Source organism: Archocentrus centrarchus, chromosome 21 (genome assembly GCF_007364275.1).
Source record: "Archocentrus centrarchus isolate MPI-CPG fArcCen1 chromosome 21, fArcCen1, whole genome shotgun sequence".
NCBI lineage: Eukaryota > Metazoa > Chordata > Actinopteri > Cichliformes > Cichlidae > Archocentrus > Archocentrus centrarchus.
Genome location: NC_044366.1, coordinates 21,422,127 through 21,436,308, shown reverse-complemented (window position 1 = coordinate 21,436,308; position 14,182 = coordinate 21,422,127). Strand labels below are relative to the sequence as shown.

Sequence of the window (14,182 nt, the reverse complement as noted above, 5' to 3'; positions counted from 1 at the left end):
GCTGTCTTTCACTTTATAAGGCTTTAAACCTGTGTCCTGTTAGCAGAGCTCACCACCTATACAACAGCAGCACAGCAGAGCATCTGGTAGCTCAATAGCCTGCTGTAGACAACCCCCAGTCTAATTTACTTAGAGGCTGATGCAAATCGACCCCAACAGTCCTCCCCCTGCTTTTTCACCCTTTACACAGCCCCGACCACAACACATACGCACACAACCCCCCACATCATCAACTGACATCACTGCACATGGGGTCACAGACCGGCCGCCGAACCATCGTGTACCGCAGGCAACGCCCTCGTCTTTTTGCACTGGAGTGTTTGAGGGTGCGTCTGTGTGTGAGAGACAGAGAGACGGCAGCATATGGAGGAGGAGCAGAAAGGCTGTCGAGTAAAGCCCTGCCCAGCTCCAGTTATACTGCAGTCCATCCTGCTGACCTATCATCCTCCAGAGTGTCAGCAGCACAGACAGCAGAGACAGGGAGAAAAGAGAGAGAAATGCCTTGATTTGAGGCTGCTGAAAGTGCTACACCTGAGCATCTCATGCAGCTGATGCTGCCAAACCACACTGCATCCAGTTTCCAAAAAGATTAAGAACACAAAGCCATAACACAATACAACCTTCATAGACACATGCCCCGTTCTACTCTATTATTCCTGTGTAATACCTCCAGGCGAGTCAACCAGCTCCTTGATTTAAATGGCTTCCTATAGACTCTCAAATCAAAACGCAGCCAACAAGAGCGGGGAAAGACTGCACCGATGGAGCTGTGTTTGTGGGATTACACAGTTTGATCACAAATAATGTAATGAATTCAATGTAATGCATATTTTACAATCAAACAAAAAAAATTGGAGGTGTTTTAAATATACTGCAGCTGTTATGCATTAAAAATAATGCTTTTTTTTTAATGTTTTTGCATTATGTTAACACTGTATAAATTACAAAGCCAATCAAACCCACTAAAGATGCAAATCATCTAAAAAAGAAGAATAAAGGGGTGTTTTTGACAGTTTTGAGTGTCAAACTTAATCAAACATTTAAAAAAAAGCATGGAGGGTTAAATAGATCAGGTTAGATCAGCTACACACAGAAGAGTTACAGGATTTCTTGTTTCTTTTGTTCTTTGTTAAAAATAGCAACAAAAACAAAACAAAAAAATAATATACCGTAATCAAAACTTCTTCATTAACAATTTTTAAAAGTAGCTGCCATCAGACGTGCTCTCAGTCTGCGCCGGAGCCGGTTCTAATGAGAGCATCCATTTTCTGATAGGCAGATATGTGATCCCTCAGATGAGAAGAGAAAAGGACCCATCCCATAATGGACAAGAACACAGAGCCCACCAAGGCTGCCCCACAGTTAAACCAGAAGCCAATTCACATGATTACCCTGTTTGACTTGAGTGTGCGTGTGTGTGTGTCAGTCAGTGAGAGAAAATAAAGCGTTCACACATGTTGGATTGGCATGGTTTAGTCGACCCACGCTCACTTCACAGATGAGCACTAAATCAGACAGAAAAAAACAGAAGTGTGGACAAAAGGCTTTTGAAGTGGGGGAGAAGAAAATAGAACGCAGGTGTTTGTGTGTGTGTGTGTGTGTGTGTGTGTGTGTGTGTGTGTGTGTGTAACAGGGTACACACACTCTATGCCGCATGCTTGACAGTCATGTGAAGAGTCTTAGCCCTCATTTGCTTCATTTTTCCTAACAAGCTGTTCACAAGGAGGATGTGCAGATGAACAGTGAGAAAGACGAGGAGGCGGAAAGAGCGACAGCCAGCTGAGGCAGAGGGTCTACTTTAAAGAGGAAACTGAACAATCAAACAGCGTGAGCTCCGCTGAGCTGTTTAAAGAGGCAACCTGCTAGCACGTCATGCTAACCACAGGCTAACAGGAAGAGCAGGATGTGACTTCACCGCGGTCAGAATCAGAATCAGAAGGTTTTTATTGCCATATGGGTGAACAGGTTCACAGCATTAGGAAATTGCTGCGGTACTTCGTGCTTACAGAAAAAACAAATAAGTATAAAAACTATAAGACAATATACAAGTATACAAATTGCAAATATACAGAGATATTAGAGCTATAACTATAACACAATATTACAAAATTACAAAATATACAGTGCAGAGACTAATTAAAAGATAAAAGAATGTAAACTATATTCCACTAATATGTACATCAGTGCAATCAGACAGGTCAGCATGCAGAGTCACAAAGAGAGTGTGAGTGTCCGTAAAAAGCGCCGTGAATTTTGTGGCAGATGTCCGACCCCACCACCACCACCACCACCACCACACACACCACTGAGTGACATCATTTATCTTGTCTCTTTTCGGAGGAGGACAGGACTAGCACAAGCAGGGAATCTGTGCTGAATCTCCAACAGGTTAAACCCAGGGCACTGAGCTGCTCAAGTATTTAGCTGAACCAGTTGGGTGAAAACGCTACAGGCAAATAGATCTGATTGAACTTGAGCAGCTCTCACAGTGATGGGAAAAAGGAAAACTAGCAGAGGGCTGGGAGTCTAGGAGACAACACTGAACGTCCTCCTGAGAGTAACAGACAAAAAATGATGAGCAAGAAGGGAACAGCTCTGCTTAAACCACGAAATAACAGATTCAGTTCCGTTAGATGGCTTATTTATTTGTTACAGGGTCATGACACACACACACACACACACACACACAACAGCAATCCTCACACACACTTTGGCTCAATCTACCCATTATCGTCGGGGGGTGTGGGTCTGCTTTCTTTATGCCTACATTTTATTTTGTATTTTTAGATTGTTTTCTGTTTTTTGGAGTGCTGGTTTGTGGCCATTGTTTACTGGAACACTCGTCTGTAACATAGCCACTGCTATTTTTAGTAACATCTGTGCTTTTTTTAACTAGTCAAATGTCTGCCATTAAAGCATCTCTTGTCACACAATGAAATAAAAGCTTACGGGAGAAACGTGTGTACACAGACTCTGCAGAATCACAAGGTCAGCGGTGTAAGGTGTAAATAGTTTTTCTCAGTAATTTTACAGTGGTAATTTTCCCCCTTTAATTACCACAAAAGCTTTTCATTTTTACCTGTGAAGTTAGAAATTAAGTGTCTGAATCCTTCCAGAGCTGAAAAGTAATTGCTGCTCTTAGGCAGGAAAAGCTCGCGTTAAACTCAAGCCAACCCCACTTGTTAGGTGTGTGTGTGTGTGTGACAAACATATAGTCTCACACAGCAATACTGCACTCATTTTTTTAAAGGTGCAATGTTCAGTTGTAGTTGGGATTGTGATGATGAATCAAACTTTATATCATTTTTCAAGGCTGTGTGTTTTGGAGCTGTTTAAGGCCCCAGTCAAACAAGCCTAGAGGCCAGTTGGTGACCCCCTGGCAACCTCTGGCTGTCAGGTTGCTGGCTGTCACTAGGGGAAATGGGTTGCACCAAAAAAATTCCTTGAAATTGCTTTGGTGGCTAACAGGCCACCCATAGTTTGATGGAAGATGCCAACTTGTCTGCAAGTAAAAGTTTAAGCCTTCATACTGTCACCTCACTGACATCATTTCAAAAGGTTCTACTTTGAAGGCAAACTGTCTTCCTTTACATTTGTGTAGCACTTCTCACAGTTTCACTACCGCCTGGTGAGCAGCAGCAAGTGTTTGCAGACAAATCGGCATCTTCCTTGCAAACTACAAGCAAACGTGGCAATCTGTTAGTGACCAACACAACTGCATGGAAATTTTTGGTGCAGCACTCTACACTTTGCGACCAACATCTACTGAGCCACTGGCGGAGGAATACATTTTCTTCCCTACCGAACAGTGGTTGCTGAGGGTTTGGCAACTGATCTCTAGGCCTGCGAGACTGGAGCCTAATCAAACTGAAACTACAAGTATTATAGTTTAGCAATATTTATAGATGACAGGCGACCCAGACTATAATAACCTTCATTAAGATATGATTTATTGCAGGGATTAACATCTCAAGAACTACTTCCAGTTAAGAACTGGTACTGTCCAGTACATCAAAATCACATGCCTCCAAGCTTAACAACTGCCTTGAGTCAAATGCAAGCCAGTTTTATATTTTGTTTCTACACTGAGGTCATTCAGACTCAAAACACTGAAAACATGCATAAGCCTGCTTTTTTTTTTCTTATTCACAAAGAAAATTGATCAGTAATCAATAAGGGACTCGATAAAACAAATCTGCCCTATAAGCAGAATCAATAATGGTATTGGTAGCAGTGAATCCAATAATATCCCTAATTAGATTGCACTGGCGTAAGCCAGCGGTTTCAAAGATGGGGCATAGATCAGGGTAAAAATGTGGAGTCCAGTGAGGTTAATGGATCTTTTTTGCGGTGAAAATGAAACAAACATGACTCAAGTGATGCTATCCTGGGAACGTGTATTTCACTCAATAAAATTTTGATCCGTTGTTAGAGTTTATGGCTGATAAATATTTGCTTTAAAGTGGAGCATGCCAGAAAAAGGTGAAGAACCACTGGTTTAGATTCAGCGTATCTGACAAATGTTGCACATAAACCCAAAAATATCAGGATCATTTTGGCAGCTGCAAGTTTAACATGTTGAGCTGTTATCCAGTTTAACCTCAGCTGAATGTTCAAAATACTGTAGAAGCTCATTTTTTAAAGCCCAAAGAACCTGACAAAACTCTAAACAGCTATCCTGCAAGATTTGCTTTCTGAGGTCTGGCAGCAGGGGCATGGAGTCTGTTTACGTGGACATGAGTTTTTGAAGTATCCCATTTTGCGTTTGCCACATAAACATCATATCCTGAATTCCGAAACAAGGATTAAACCAGTCCAAAAGACCCACATATCCTACTATGAGCAAAGAAACCAAGCTAATGTTGCGTAGATACATTTTATTATCAAGTTTCTGTGTTTCACATAAACATCCTATCTTCATGATCCTCTGGACACTTATTTCCACGTAAACAGTGAGACCATGAACCAGTGAAGCAAAGACAATGTTGACCAAATGAAGGAACAAGCCATCAGTCAAATCTATTCAAAGTGCAGGACGAGGATTCCAGCAGAGGTTTAACTTGGAAAGAACCATGTTTCCAACCTGACAGATGACTGAGTATTTATGTGTTTGAGTTTGTCTGTGTGAGAAAAGACCTCCCCACCACTACCACACACACACACACACACACACACACACACACTCCTACTTTAAAGACATACTTTAAAGTAGGAATGTGTTCAATGCAAAACACTGCTGCTGTTCTTGTTTTCTTTTGTTTCACAGCTTCTCTGATCTCCCTGCTCATGTGAAAGATCACTCCATTCACGTCTTTCACGGTAACTCAGTCATGTTCATTGACGCCACAAAGCTTAACTCTGATTGCTTTGATTTAAAAAAGAAAAAGAAAAAAAAAAGTGATTTGGAGGGTAAACGTTTGAGTGCATGTTTCTATGCATAGTCATCATTTATGTATGCTGCTATTCTCAGTCCTGATACATTTGTACTGTACGTGCATGTTTTACCTTAAACCTCTTGTCTTGCAGGACCTTCTTGATGGCCACCAGCTCCCCAGAGTCGCAGAGTTTAGCTTGGTAGACGACACCAAAAGAGCCATTGCCGATGACCTTGGTGTCCGTGTAGCTGACTTCCTGTGGCCGGTCAGGGCCTTGGCCTGGAGTGGCCACAACTGTCGTTACCTTGCTGCCATCTTTATCCCCTATAGACAAAGACACAAGGAACATACAAGTGTTCAGAATGAAGTAGATATGCACAAATGTAGTAGTGAGTAGTAAAAATGGTCGTGATCCCAAGAGTCTCAGGTGAGAACTTCAAATAGCTTGTTCTGTCTGAAAATCTGAAAGCCAAAGATATTTCTATAGAAAAGCAGACAGTGTGACCACAGTGGGAATGCTTCCAAGCATTTAAAAAGCAAAACAAAGAGCAAGAGACAAATTTCAAACTAAACTTTATTCAAAATGACATTTATCTGGCGTATTGATTCATCTCTGATGGACTGGTTTTTAAATGTGGGTCACACTGTGAGAACTTGTTCTCTGACACCATTTCTGAATTTCGCCGCAGGCTGTCTTTGGTAATCAAAGCTCCAAACTGGTCCTCGATGCACAAGTCATACAATGCGAGCCAGGTTCACCAATTAGGACTGATAAAGATTTGACCATATTTCTACAATGCTTGTCAACAAAAGTGCAAGTGGAACAGGCTCTGAAATACATCTCAACCTGACTACATTCTGGTACATTGTGTTAGACTAGAAACTGTATCCCCACTTCCTGTCTTATGTTGTGTGATTTGTTGATATTATTTATTTATTTACATTTTATGCTTAGTAGTGTTTTATATTTAGTCTATGCTTCGGTTTTTACGCTTAGTTGTGTGTCATTTATGTTCTTAATACTGCACATTTTGGGGTTTGGAGAAACGGAATTTCAGTCTTCTGTGAAATGTATTATTACATGGTTTGATTGACAATAAAGTTCACTTTGACTTTGACATTTCTCACAGTAGCAGGCAGAAAACACAAATAGCTGCATGGACACTGGAAGGCCACTGTGTTGAGCCATATTGAGTGGATGTACCCGTGTCATTCTGACTTCTAGTAAACTACCAGGTCACGAGTTGTCTGCATGTTTATTTAGCATCAACAGTTTCCTCAGGCTGATTAGCCCTGCATGTCTAATCCAGAAACCAACATTGGTACTCAAACTATAATGGCGTGTATGGAGGTTAACTGGTCCCATTTCTCATGCTCACTGGTTTGCGGAGTCTTTTTTTTTTTTTCCCAACACTTATTGATTTTGATGCAAATAGTGCCTCCATGGACACTCACACAGCCAATCCAAGGTTCAATCCAGACATAAAATTATTAACATGTGGTTACAAGGCTTATTTTGCTGCTGTGTGGCCAATGAGGGGCCCCATTACTTAACATGTAATTACAATCAAAGAATGGGAGAAAACAGGGGAGTGGTCTGAGAAAACAAAAAAAGCTTCGCTCTGCAGGACCGAGTCTAGAAAGGGAAACTGAAGGCAGCTTCTGTACAAACAGAAATAGACTTTCCAGGACTGTGGACAGAGAGAGGAATATGACTCTGCCTACATATTCCAACAGGGCCATTTCTGTGACGCCTCTGCACTTCCTCAAACCGTGAGAAAAGTCTGTGCCTGCTCACAAACACATACATGGCTCATACTGGGAACCCGCACTGGCGTGAAGAAGGAATGACCAAGCGATGAAATGACAGTCGAGTGACTAACTGGACGCAACATGAAGCAAGATGATTAACAATTACTGTCAGTTGACAAGGAAAAAGAAATTTCACTTCTTATAAAGCTAAAAGGGACCTTAATAAGTGAACAGTGGACTGGCCAAAAATCCACCCTTTGCACCAGGAAAACAAAGAAATTGTTATTACTATGAAATAACTTAAATGCCACACACACACAAAATCATATTAACCAAAATTTCAACAGTCAAACATGAATCACAGAGCATCACTCCATGTATGTATGCTGTATTATATATCTAGTGACACAGCAGAGACAGTTGTTGCAAATTTTAGCCAGAGGCATCAATACTCAATTCGGGTCAGCAGACTAGTTCAGGCCGTGGCTGAATATGGCTAAAGTGTACGCACAGTGGGGCCACAAGAACACTGCCTGCTGAGCAGGACACATGTGGGGCTGTCACTGATAAAATAATTAAGCCTACATCTCTACAAAAATATATGAGCACAAGACATAAATGTATAAATTTAAAAAAACAAACAAAAAAAAAAAAACATCAAGTTAAGAGATTTCAAGATTTTCCTTCATGGACGGTTCTTCAGTGTTAAGCTGCATCCACACAAGGAGCAATTTGCTCACCATGAATCGCTTTTGGTTGGTCACTAGAGGATATTCTACGCTCCGGTTGCCCTCTAATGTATTTACTACTAGGTCACGTCAATCACCAGTATCAGGCCTTCTCACTGGTAGTTGCTTCAATGCGTTGCCAGTGTTTTTTGATTGCCCATAGTCACTTGAAGTTGCTAAATGACACTGTCTGCCTATGGTGTCCAAACACGACGACACTGCAAATTGCTCCCCCTGTGGACATCTTGTCAGTGTTAAAGTCAGTGAAGAAACTTCAAATGCTGACTTAAGCCTTCCTGTGACGGGCAAATATCAATCACATCTTCATTCAGAATGTTTTTGTTCAACATCAGTGGTTTTTAATCATTTCCAAACATAATTTTACCCTCAAAATCGTCTATCAATCACACTCAAATCGTGGCATGTACATTGCCACAGTTCAGTATGACCACCCAATAATTCAAAATTATTAGTTGCTAAAGATTATATTAAAATATAGTAGAGCTTTTGTTATTGATAGCCAATAGATACAATGGCATAACACTAAAGACAAATCTTCCCCAGTCTGCTGTTCCGTGGTTACAAAGTTCTGGACAAGATGCTTCTTTTTATTAATGCCATAGCACAGTTGTTTTCCCCTTTTGGAGCTTAGTTAGTATTTTGTCTGACAGCAAAGTCTAAACAAAGAAATTTCCTTTGTAATTTTACACTTGACACCCACAGCATGATCAGCCACCCTCTTTAGAGGTACTACAGGGGTATAAATATGCAGCAGTAATCAAGCTGCAGTCATAAAATTAGTCATGTATTTACTGCAGTGAGAATCATGATTTTCACACCATTCATGTTGCATCACTACAAGTGAATGTCACAGAATGTGAAGCCTGCCAAACTGCCCATGTGTTCGCCGCTCTCTGAAATTTGGCAAAGAAATGCACATGACGATTTGCTCATACACCAATCAGCTACAATATGGAAACTACTGACGGGAGAAATGTAGATGTCTCATTACAGTGCAGTGCTCTGTTGTGAAACCTTAGGTTAACACCCGACCAAACAAACCCTGAAGCGTGCATGCAAAAATATTTTTGTCACCTTTAGGCTAACAGCCTGACCTGCTGACTACTGAGGTTAGGTTTAAGAACCTTGCTCAAGAGTGGTCTGGATACCTTCCCACCCAGATTTTACACAGCCTGGTCAGGGGTACCTTTAGGCCCGTATTATGTCTGAACTTTGCAAATAGAAGCATGCACACATTGGATCAAACAGTTCTGGGGACTCACTACTACTTTTCAAGTCTTTTTTTTCTGTTCGCATTCACACAGGTAACAGGAACTGGAAGTGCTGGCTCTTGCATTTTCTTGTAATTCTCTCTCAGCCTCTTCATTTTCACTCTGCATTGCTTTGCAGTGTGGCAGCTGCCGCACACTAGTAGCAAGTTGAGGGTAACTACAATATAAGATTTTTTTTTTTTTTTTCATTCTACCCCAACGCATCCTTAAAGGGTTAAAAATATATATTTTCTCCATTCATTTAGATTCAAAAAGGTCTGAACTGCACTGTCGAATTTTTTTTATTTCATTTTTTTTAAATGCTTTAATATTAACACTTTTTTTAAAAAAAAACTGGTGCTGCATTCATGTGTCTCTCATGACAGACACGTATGTGCTCCTTCACAGTACTCAGCTCCTGTAATGCAGACACAGGTGCACACAGTTTTGCAAAGTGTTCCACCCGTGTTGTAAAGCTGATGAGACGATAATTCACTGCATCACTGGAACATCTGATCAAAGGAGCGTTACCGCTAACGCTGCGCAAAACTTGGCCAAGAATCACTGAGCTGGAGACAGAGTTTTTGACCAGACAGAATGTGGGTGCATGGATTATAGATATCAGGGTAGTGTGCAGCCTGCAGACTCATTGCTGCACTACTACACTCAACAAACTGAGTACTGAGATTGATCTTATTTGGCTTTCTCTCACGCTCTCTCTCTCTCCCCAAAATAAATAAATAAATTTCATCTCTCTTCTAAACCCTGAGCGATTCTGGTCGTCCTCGTCTCGTCGCTAAGCCCTGCTGTTTCATTTGGAATCAAAGAGTATAATTACTTCATTTTGTTCTCGTCATCACTTGTAAAACGTGAGAGAGACAGACAGAAAGGAGAAGGAGAAAAAAAGGAGGAGAGAGCTGCAGCTTTGAGATGCTAAACAAGCCGCTCATTGTTCCTGGCCAGCTGCCTCACCCCCAAAAAAACAAAACCTAAGGGTGCTCATGTGGGTGTGCGAATGTACTGTATGTATGTATATGCACGCGTCTGTTTCCGTCTGCTTGTGTAGGAGGGGTAAGAGCATTATCTCCAGGATCATAGACAGTGGCTACAGCTGCTTGGAATCATCAGCCAAGTTATTCACACACATTTGAGTGCATGTATGCACTCAAGTGTGTGTGTGTGTGTGTGTGTGTGTGTGTGTGTGTGTGTGTGTGTGTGTGTGTGTGTGTGTGTGTGTGTGTAAGTAATGGGATGGTGGAGGAAAGGCTAACAGTGGATGACACATTGGAGAGGAAGAACAAACAAAAACACAAGTCTAGGTAGATTCCAGTAAAGTGATATAGTCCAAAGTACAGCTATGATACAGCTGAAACTCCATGCCACATATTTCTGAGTGACAAAGATTTACATAATTTAAAAATGCTAATTGTTTGCAATGTCCATTCCCAGAATCAGAACAATATTAGGCAGCAATGTACAGAAGGACCTGACTCCCAGAGCTCCTTATTTTGTGGGAATTACATTGGGAAAAAATTGTTCCATGAGATGCTTTACGGATTGAAATTTTACAACAGGGGACATCTGAGCAATCAACAACTCTACTTTCCTCCATGTGGCTGAACACCACCTGCTGTTAGACATCAAATTATTAAACCCCTATTTAACTGAGCCTATTATTTAGCTGATAATGATGTACTTAGTTACAAGATGAGTCTCTGAAGAAAAAAAAATTACGCTGATCAACAACTTTTGTGGCTTTTGTCTGAAAAAAATAATTCTTACATTTAGCAGACCTGTTGGCAAAACATTTAAAGATAAAGCATTTCCCTTCCTCTACCATTAGCTGAAAGCCAGGAACACTTTCACACCCATACATGCATCTGGGGTAAGACAAGTATTACACTTTGGTTTAGATTATGTCTCCCAGCCTATGTGTGTGTCATAGTCCACTAATTGGTTTCCAGTGGCAAGGCCCACGGAAGAGCCTCAGACTCAGCCTCACCCAACTAACATACATTATGCTCACGTCACGGCCCTAAGGCTCCATCAGCATTCCTTAGCAGGTATGGTTTCCACTCACACACCCAAATGTGAGTCAGATAAGACAGGAGTGCAACTAGGAACTCTGCACGTCTCCATCCTGGACACTAAAATGTGCGCCATGCTACTGTAATATAGACTTTTAGTTAGGTAAAGCATTAATTTGATTTTTATTTCATCTCAGAAAGTTCGAATAAGGGTATTAAATATACCCAGCACAGGAGTAGTATCTTCAGCGAATGGACAGACAGAGGTAGCAGTGATAGTAGTAGTGATAGATAGATTAGATGAAAGAGAGGCGTCTAGCACCAACATTGCCAGCCCCCATTGCTCAGCTGACAGGCCTAGTCAGTCGCATGGCTTCTTCTCTGCAGCCAGTCTATAACCACTCCGGCACCGTGCCATTGTAGCTTCATGAATAGGATACTCGGAGTCACACTCCCTCCAGTCGTCGCGACACGGCGCGTGGAAGTAGCTGAAATAGGGCCAGTAAACCACCCCTTAGGATCGCGTCAGTTTCGCCCGAGTCAACTATGGGCGCACCTTCCGCTCTGACAGTTGCGTAATAGACCGGCCCTATCGCTTTAACTCTGTTACGCATATGATGGTGCTGTGTGGCAATATCGCTATGCGATCTAATCTACATTCAAATGGACAATAATCAGGCGGATCTGCGGTAAAAGAAGAAGGCTTGGTTTGGACCTGGGCCTGTGCCAACACCACCTTGCTATGGCCCGGCCCTGCCCGGCGCGGCCTGCTAACCCTACTCCGGCTGACCGGCCCCGGGGCGGCGCGTCAGTGCGCGTACTACCGTGCGCTCACACCGGGGCAAGCAGCAGTGTGTGCCGCTCAGCACCATCTAGTCTCTCTATGGCACACATACATGACAGAGATACGCTACCCGGAGCTAACCTTATGCTAGCTTGACACATTTCCAGCCTAGTTAGTGAGAGGATACTTAGCGAGCATATGCGGTCCACAGTGGGCCTGGTGCATGCAGGAAAGGTCTGCCACTCTAGAATTACATGGGTGTACTTACTGCTGACTTTCATGCTGCCGAAAGCAGAGGGTTGCGGCACTGGTTTGCAGCTCTCCGCGAAGGATGTGGTCCTGGGCCGACCCGACATGATCCAATCCCTTTGATTCCCTCGACTCGGAGACTGTGACTTGCTAAACGGCAGAGCTGATCGATTCGCCGAACCTTCTCATCCAAAAAGGATGACAGTAAAATAATATCACTGTAATTCACAGGGAGGTCAGCTAGAAAGAGATCCCCTTATCCCCTGGATCCTTCACACTACTTCGTATCGCCAATAAATGACCCTTTCTATTCCACCGATGGTCAATCAGAGCATCGTTTCCTCCTTGTGTTCCAGGTTTTCTTTCAGCGGGCCTTTGAAGACACGTATCCGACTAAAATAGTCATGAATCTGGCCTCTCCCTGTGGCCCCACTGTTAAAACCAATGCTAATTTCTTTCTGGGTGTGGAATCAATTTCACAGAGATGAAGAGAGAGTTAGTTCAGATGCTGATCCGGTGCGGATCGGGGATAAATGCGGCGTTTTCTTAACGATTCGGGACACATGCAGTTCCACTTCATATCCCGATGTGGAGGCTCAATGATCCGACTGCCATGGCGGCTCCCTCGCTATACCCTAGCCTACAGACCGTCCAACGGAAAATCTGCCAGCTGCTACAGTCTTCTTCAGCGAATTCACCAGCCTCACGCTGACTCTAAATCCGGCCTTGTCTCAGTCAAATTTCGGTCTCTTTACGAAGGCCCCAGGACAGCGAGCTCCTCCGAAAATAATGGTCTTTAAGTACAGAGTGCGACGATACGGAATTTCTTTTTTTATTCCTTCCCCATAGGTTCGGGCTCGCAGTCTTTGTCGCTGCGCATGTTAGGTACGCCGTTTCCGCAAATTGTTAGAGGGATCGCTCCGGCGTCACGGAAAGACGTTCACGCTGCTGACGTAACTCGCGAGGGAGAATAGGAAAACTGTGAACGCGCAAATGGTGAATCTGGGGTGGCCGACTGAGCCAATCAAAAAGGGTATCCTTCAAAAATGGGCGGTAACCATTTTCCCGCCGTCCAATAAGAACGCCGTTCTCGAGCACCACATGGCATAATTTGCTCGGCACCGCCCTCGCGACTTCAAAGGCTTTTTTCCTGTGGCGCGGCGAGGACAAGCGGCGGGCCTGCTCCCGGGATGGATGACTTCATCCACCAATGGAGCTCCAGATTCAGGCTGTCAGTTCAAATGGACCCAGCTGTCACAGAGCACCGGTGGTCATGCAGCACTGTTGCTATGTTAGTTTCAAAAGCCTCTCCTTTAAAGCTTCCCGACACTTTTTACTTAACGCGGCCCTCAGACACATCTTTTTAATTAGTGTCATCCTTCTTAGTAATACTAGTGATGTGTGTGTGTGTGTGTGTGTGTGTGTGTGTGTGTGTGTGTGTGTGTGTGTGTGTGCGTGTGTGTGTGCGCGTGTGTGTGTGTGCGCGTGTGCGTTTAGTTGCCCAGATTAAGCCTTATCCTTCTTGATTAGAACCTTATCTTAATATTTAACACTGTAACTTATTCGCATTTAAACTTTATCCTTTTTAAGGCACTTTTTAAGCAGCATTGTTTGGAAGATGTTAGATAAAAAACGTTATATTTATTTATTGCATCAAGACAATAAAGATGGACTCAAGGATTGGTTTATTGGCAGGGATGTGAAAATTCCTTTGCCTGGTGTTTTCTTCTTTAATATCCATCCATCCATTTAGTATAATATTCCAGCAGAGCACTTTGCCCTTAGAGTGAAGCTCTAAGTTTCTAAAAGCAGAATGGGAGGCAAAACCTTCAGCTATCAATCCTCAGTTTGTGCAGACACCATCTATACTTTTATGATCAGACTTTCCCATTTGATAAAGCTCCTAGTTAGGGCTGGATTAGGTGACCCACAAACCATCTCTTAGTTAAGCTGCAATAGGCTCATGCTGCTGGGGGACTGACTAAGATGCAATGAG

The 14,182-nt window shown here is 42.7% G+C and overlaps 1 protein-coding gene across 3 annotated transcripts in view; it reads right to left on the bottom strand.

Moving 5' to 3' along the window:
* The window catches only part of gsk3ba (glycogen synthase kinase 3 beta, genome duplicate a), a 32,418-nt gene extending 19,345 nt beyond the window's left edge, over window positions 1–13,073 (bottom strand). For 2 of the 3 annotated variants that reach the window (XM_030757705.1, XM_030757703.1), the window contains exons 1-2: window positions 12,206–13,073; window positions 5,506–5,699 (exon numbers count right to left, since the gene is read on the bottom strand). In XM_030757705.1, coding sequence (XP_030613565.1) covers window positions 5,506–5,699; window positions 12,206–12,293 — 282 coding nt within the window. In that variant the 5' untranslated portion in view covers window positions 12,294–13,073. The remainder of the gene's footprint in view (window positions 1–5,505; window positions 5,700–12,205) is intronic. The other variant, XM_030757704.1, reaches the window with a different exon arrangement.
* Window positions 13,074–14,182: the final 1,109 nt, after the last annotated feature.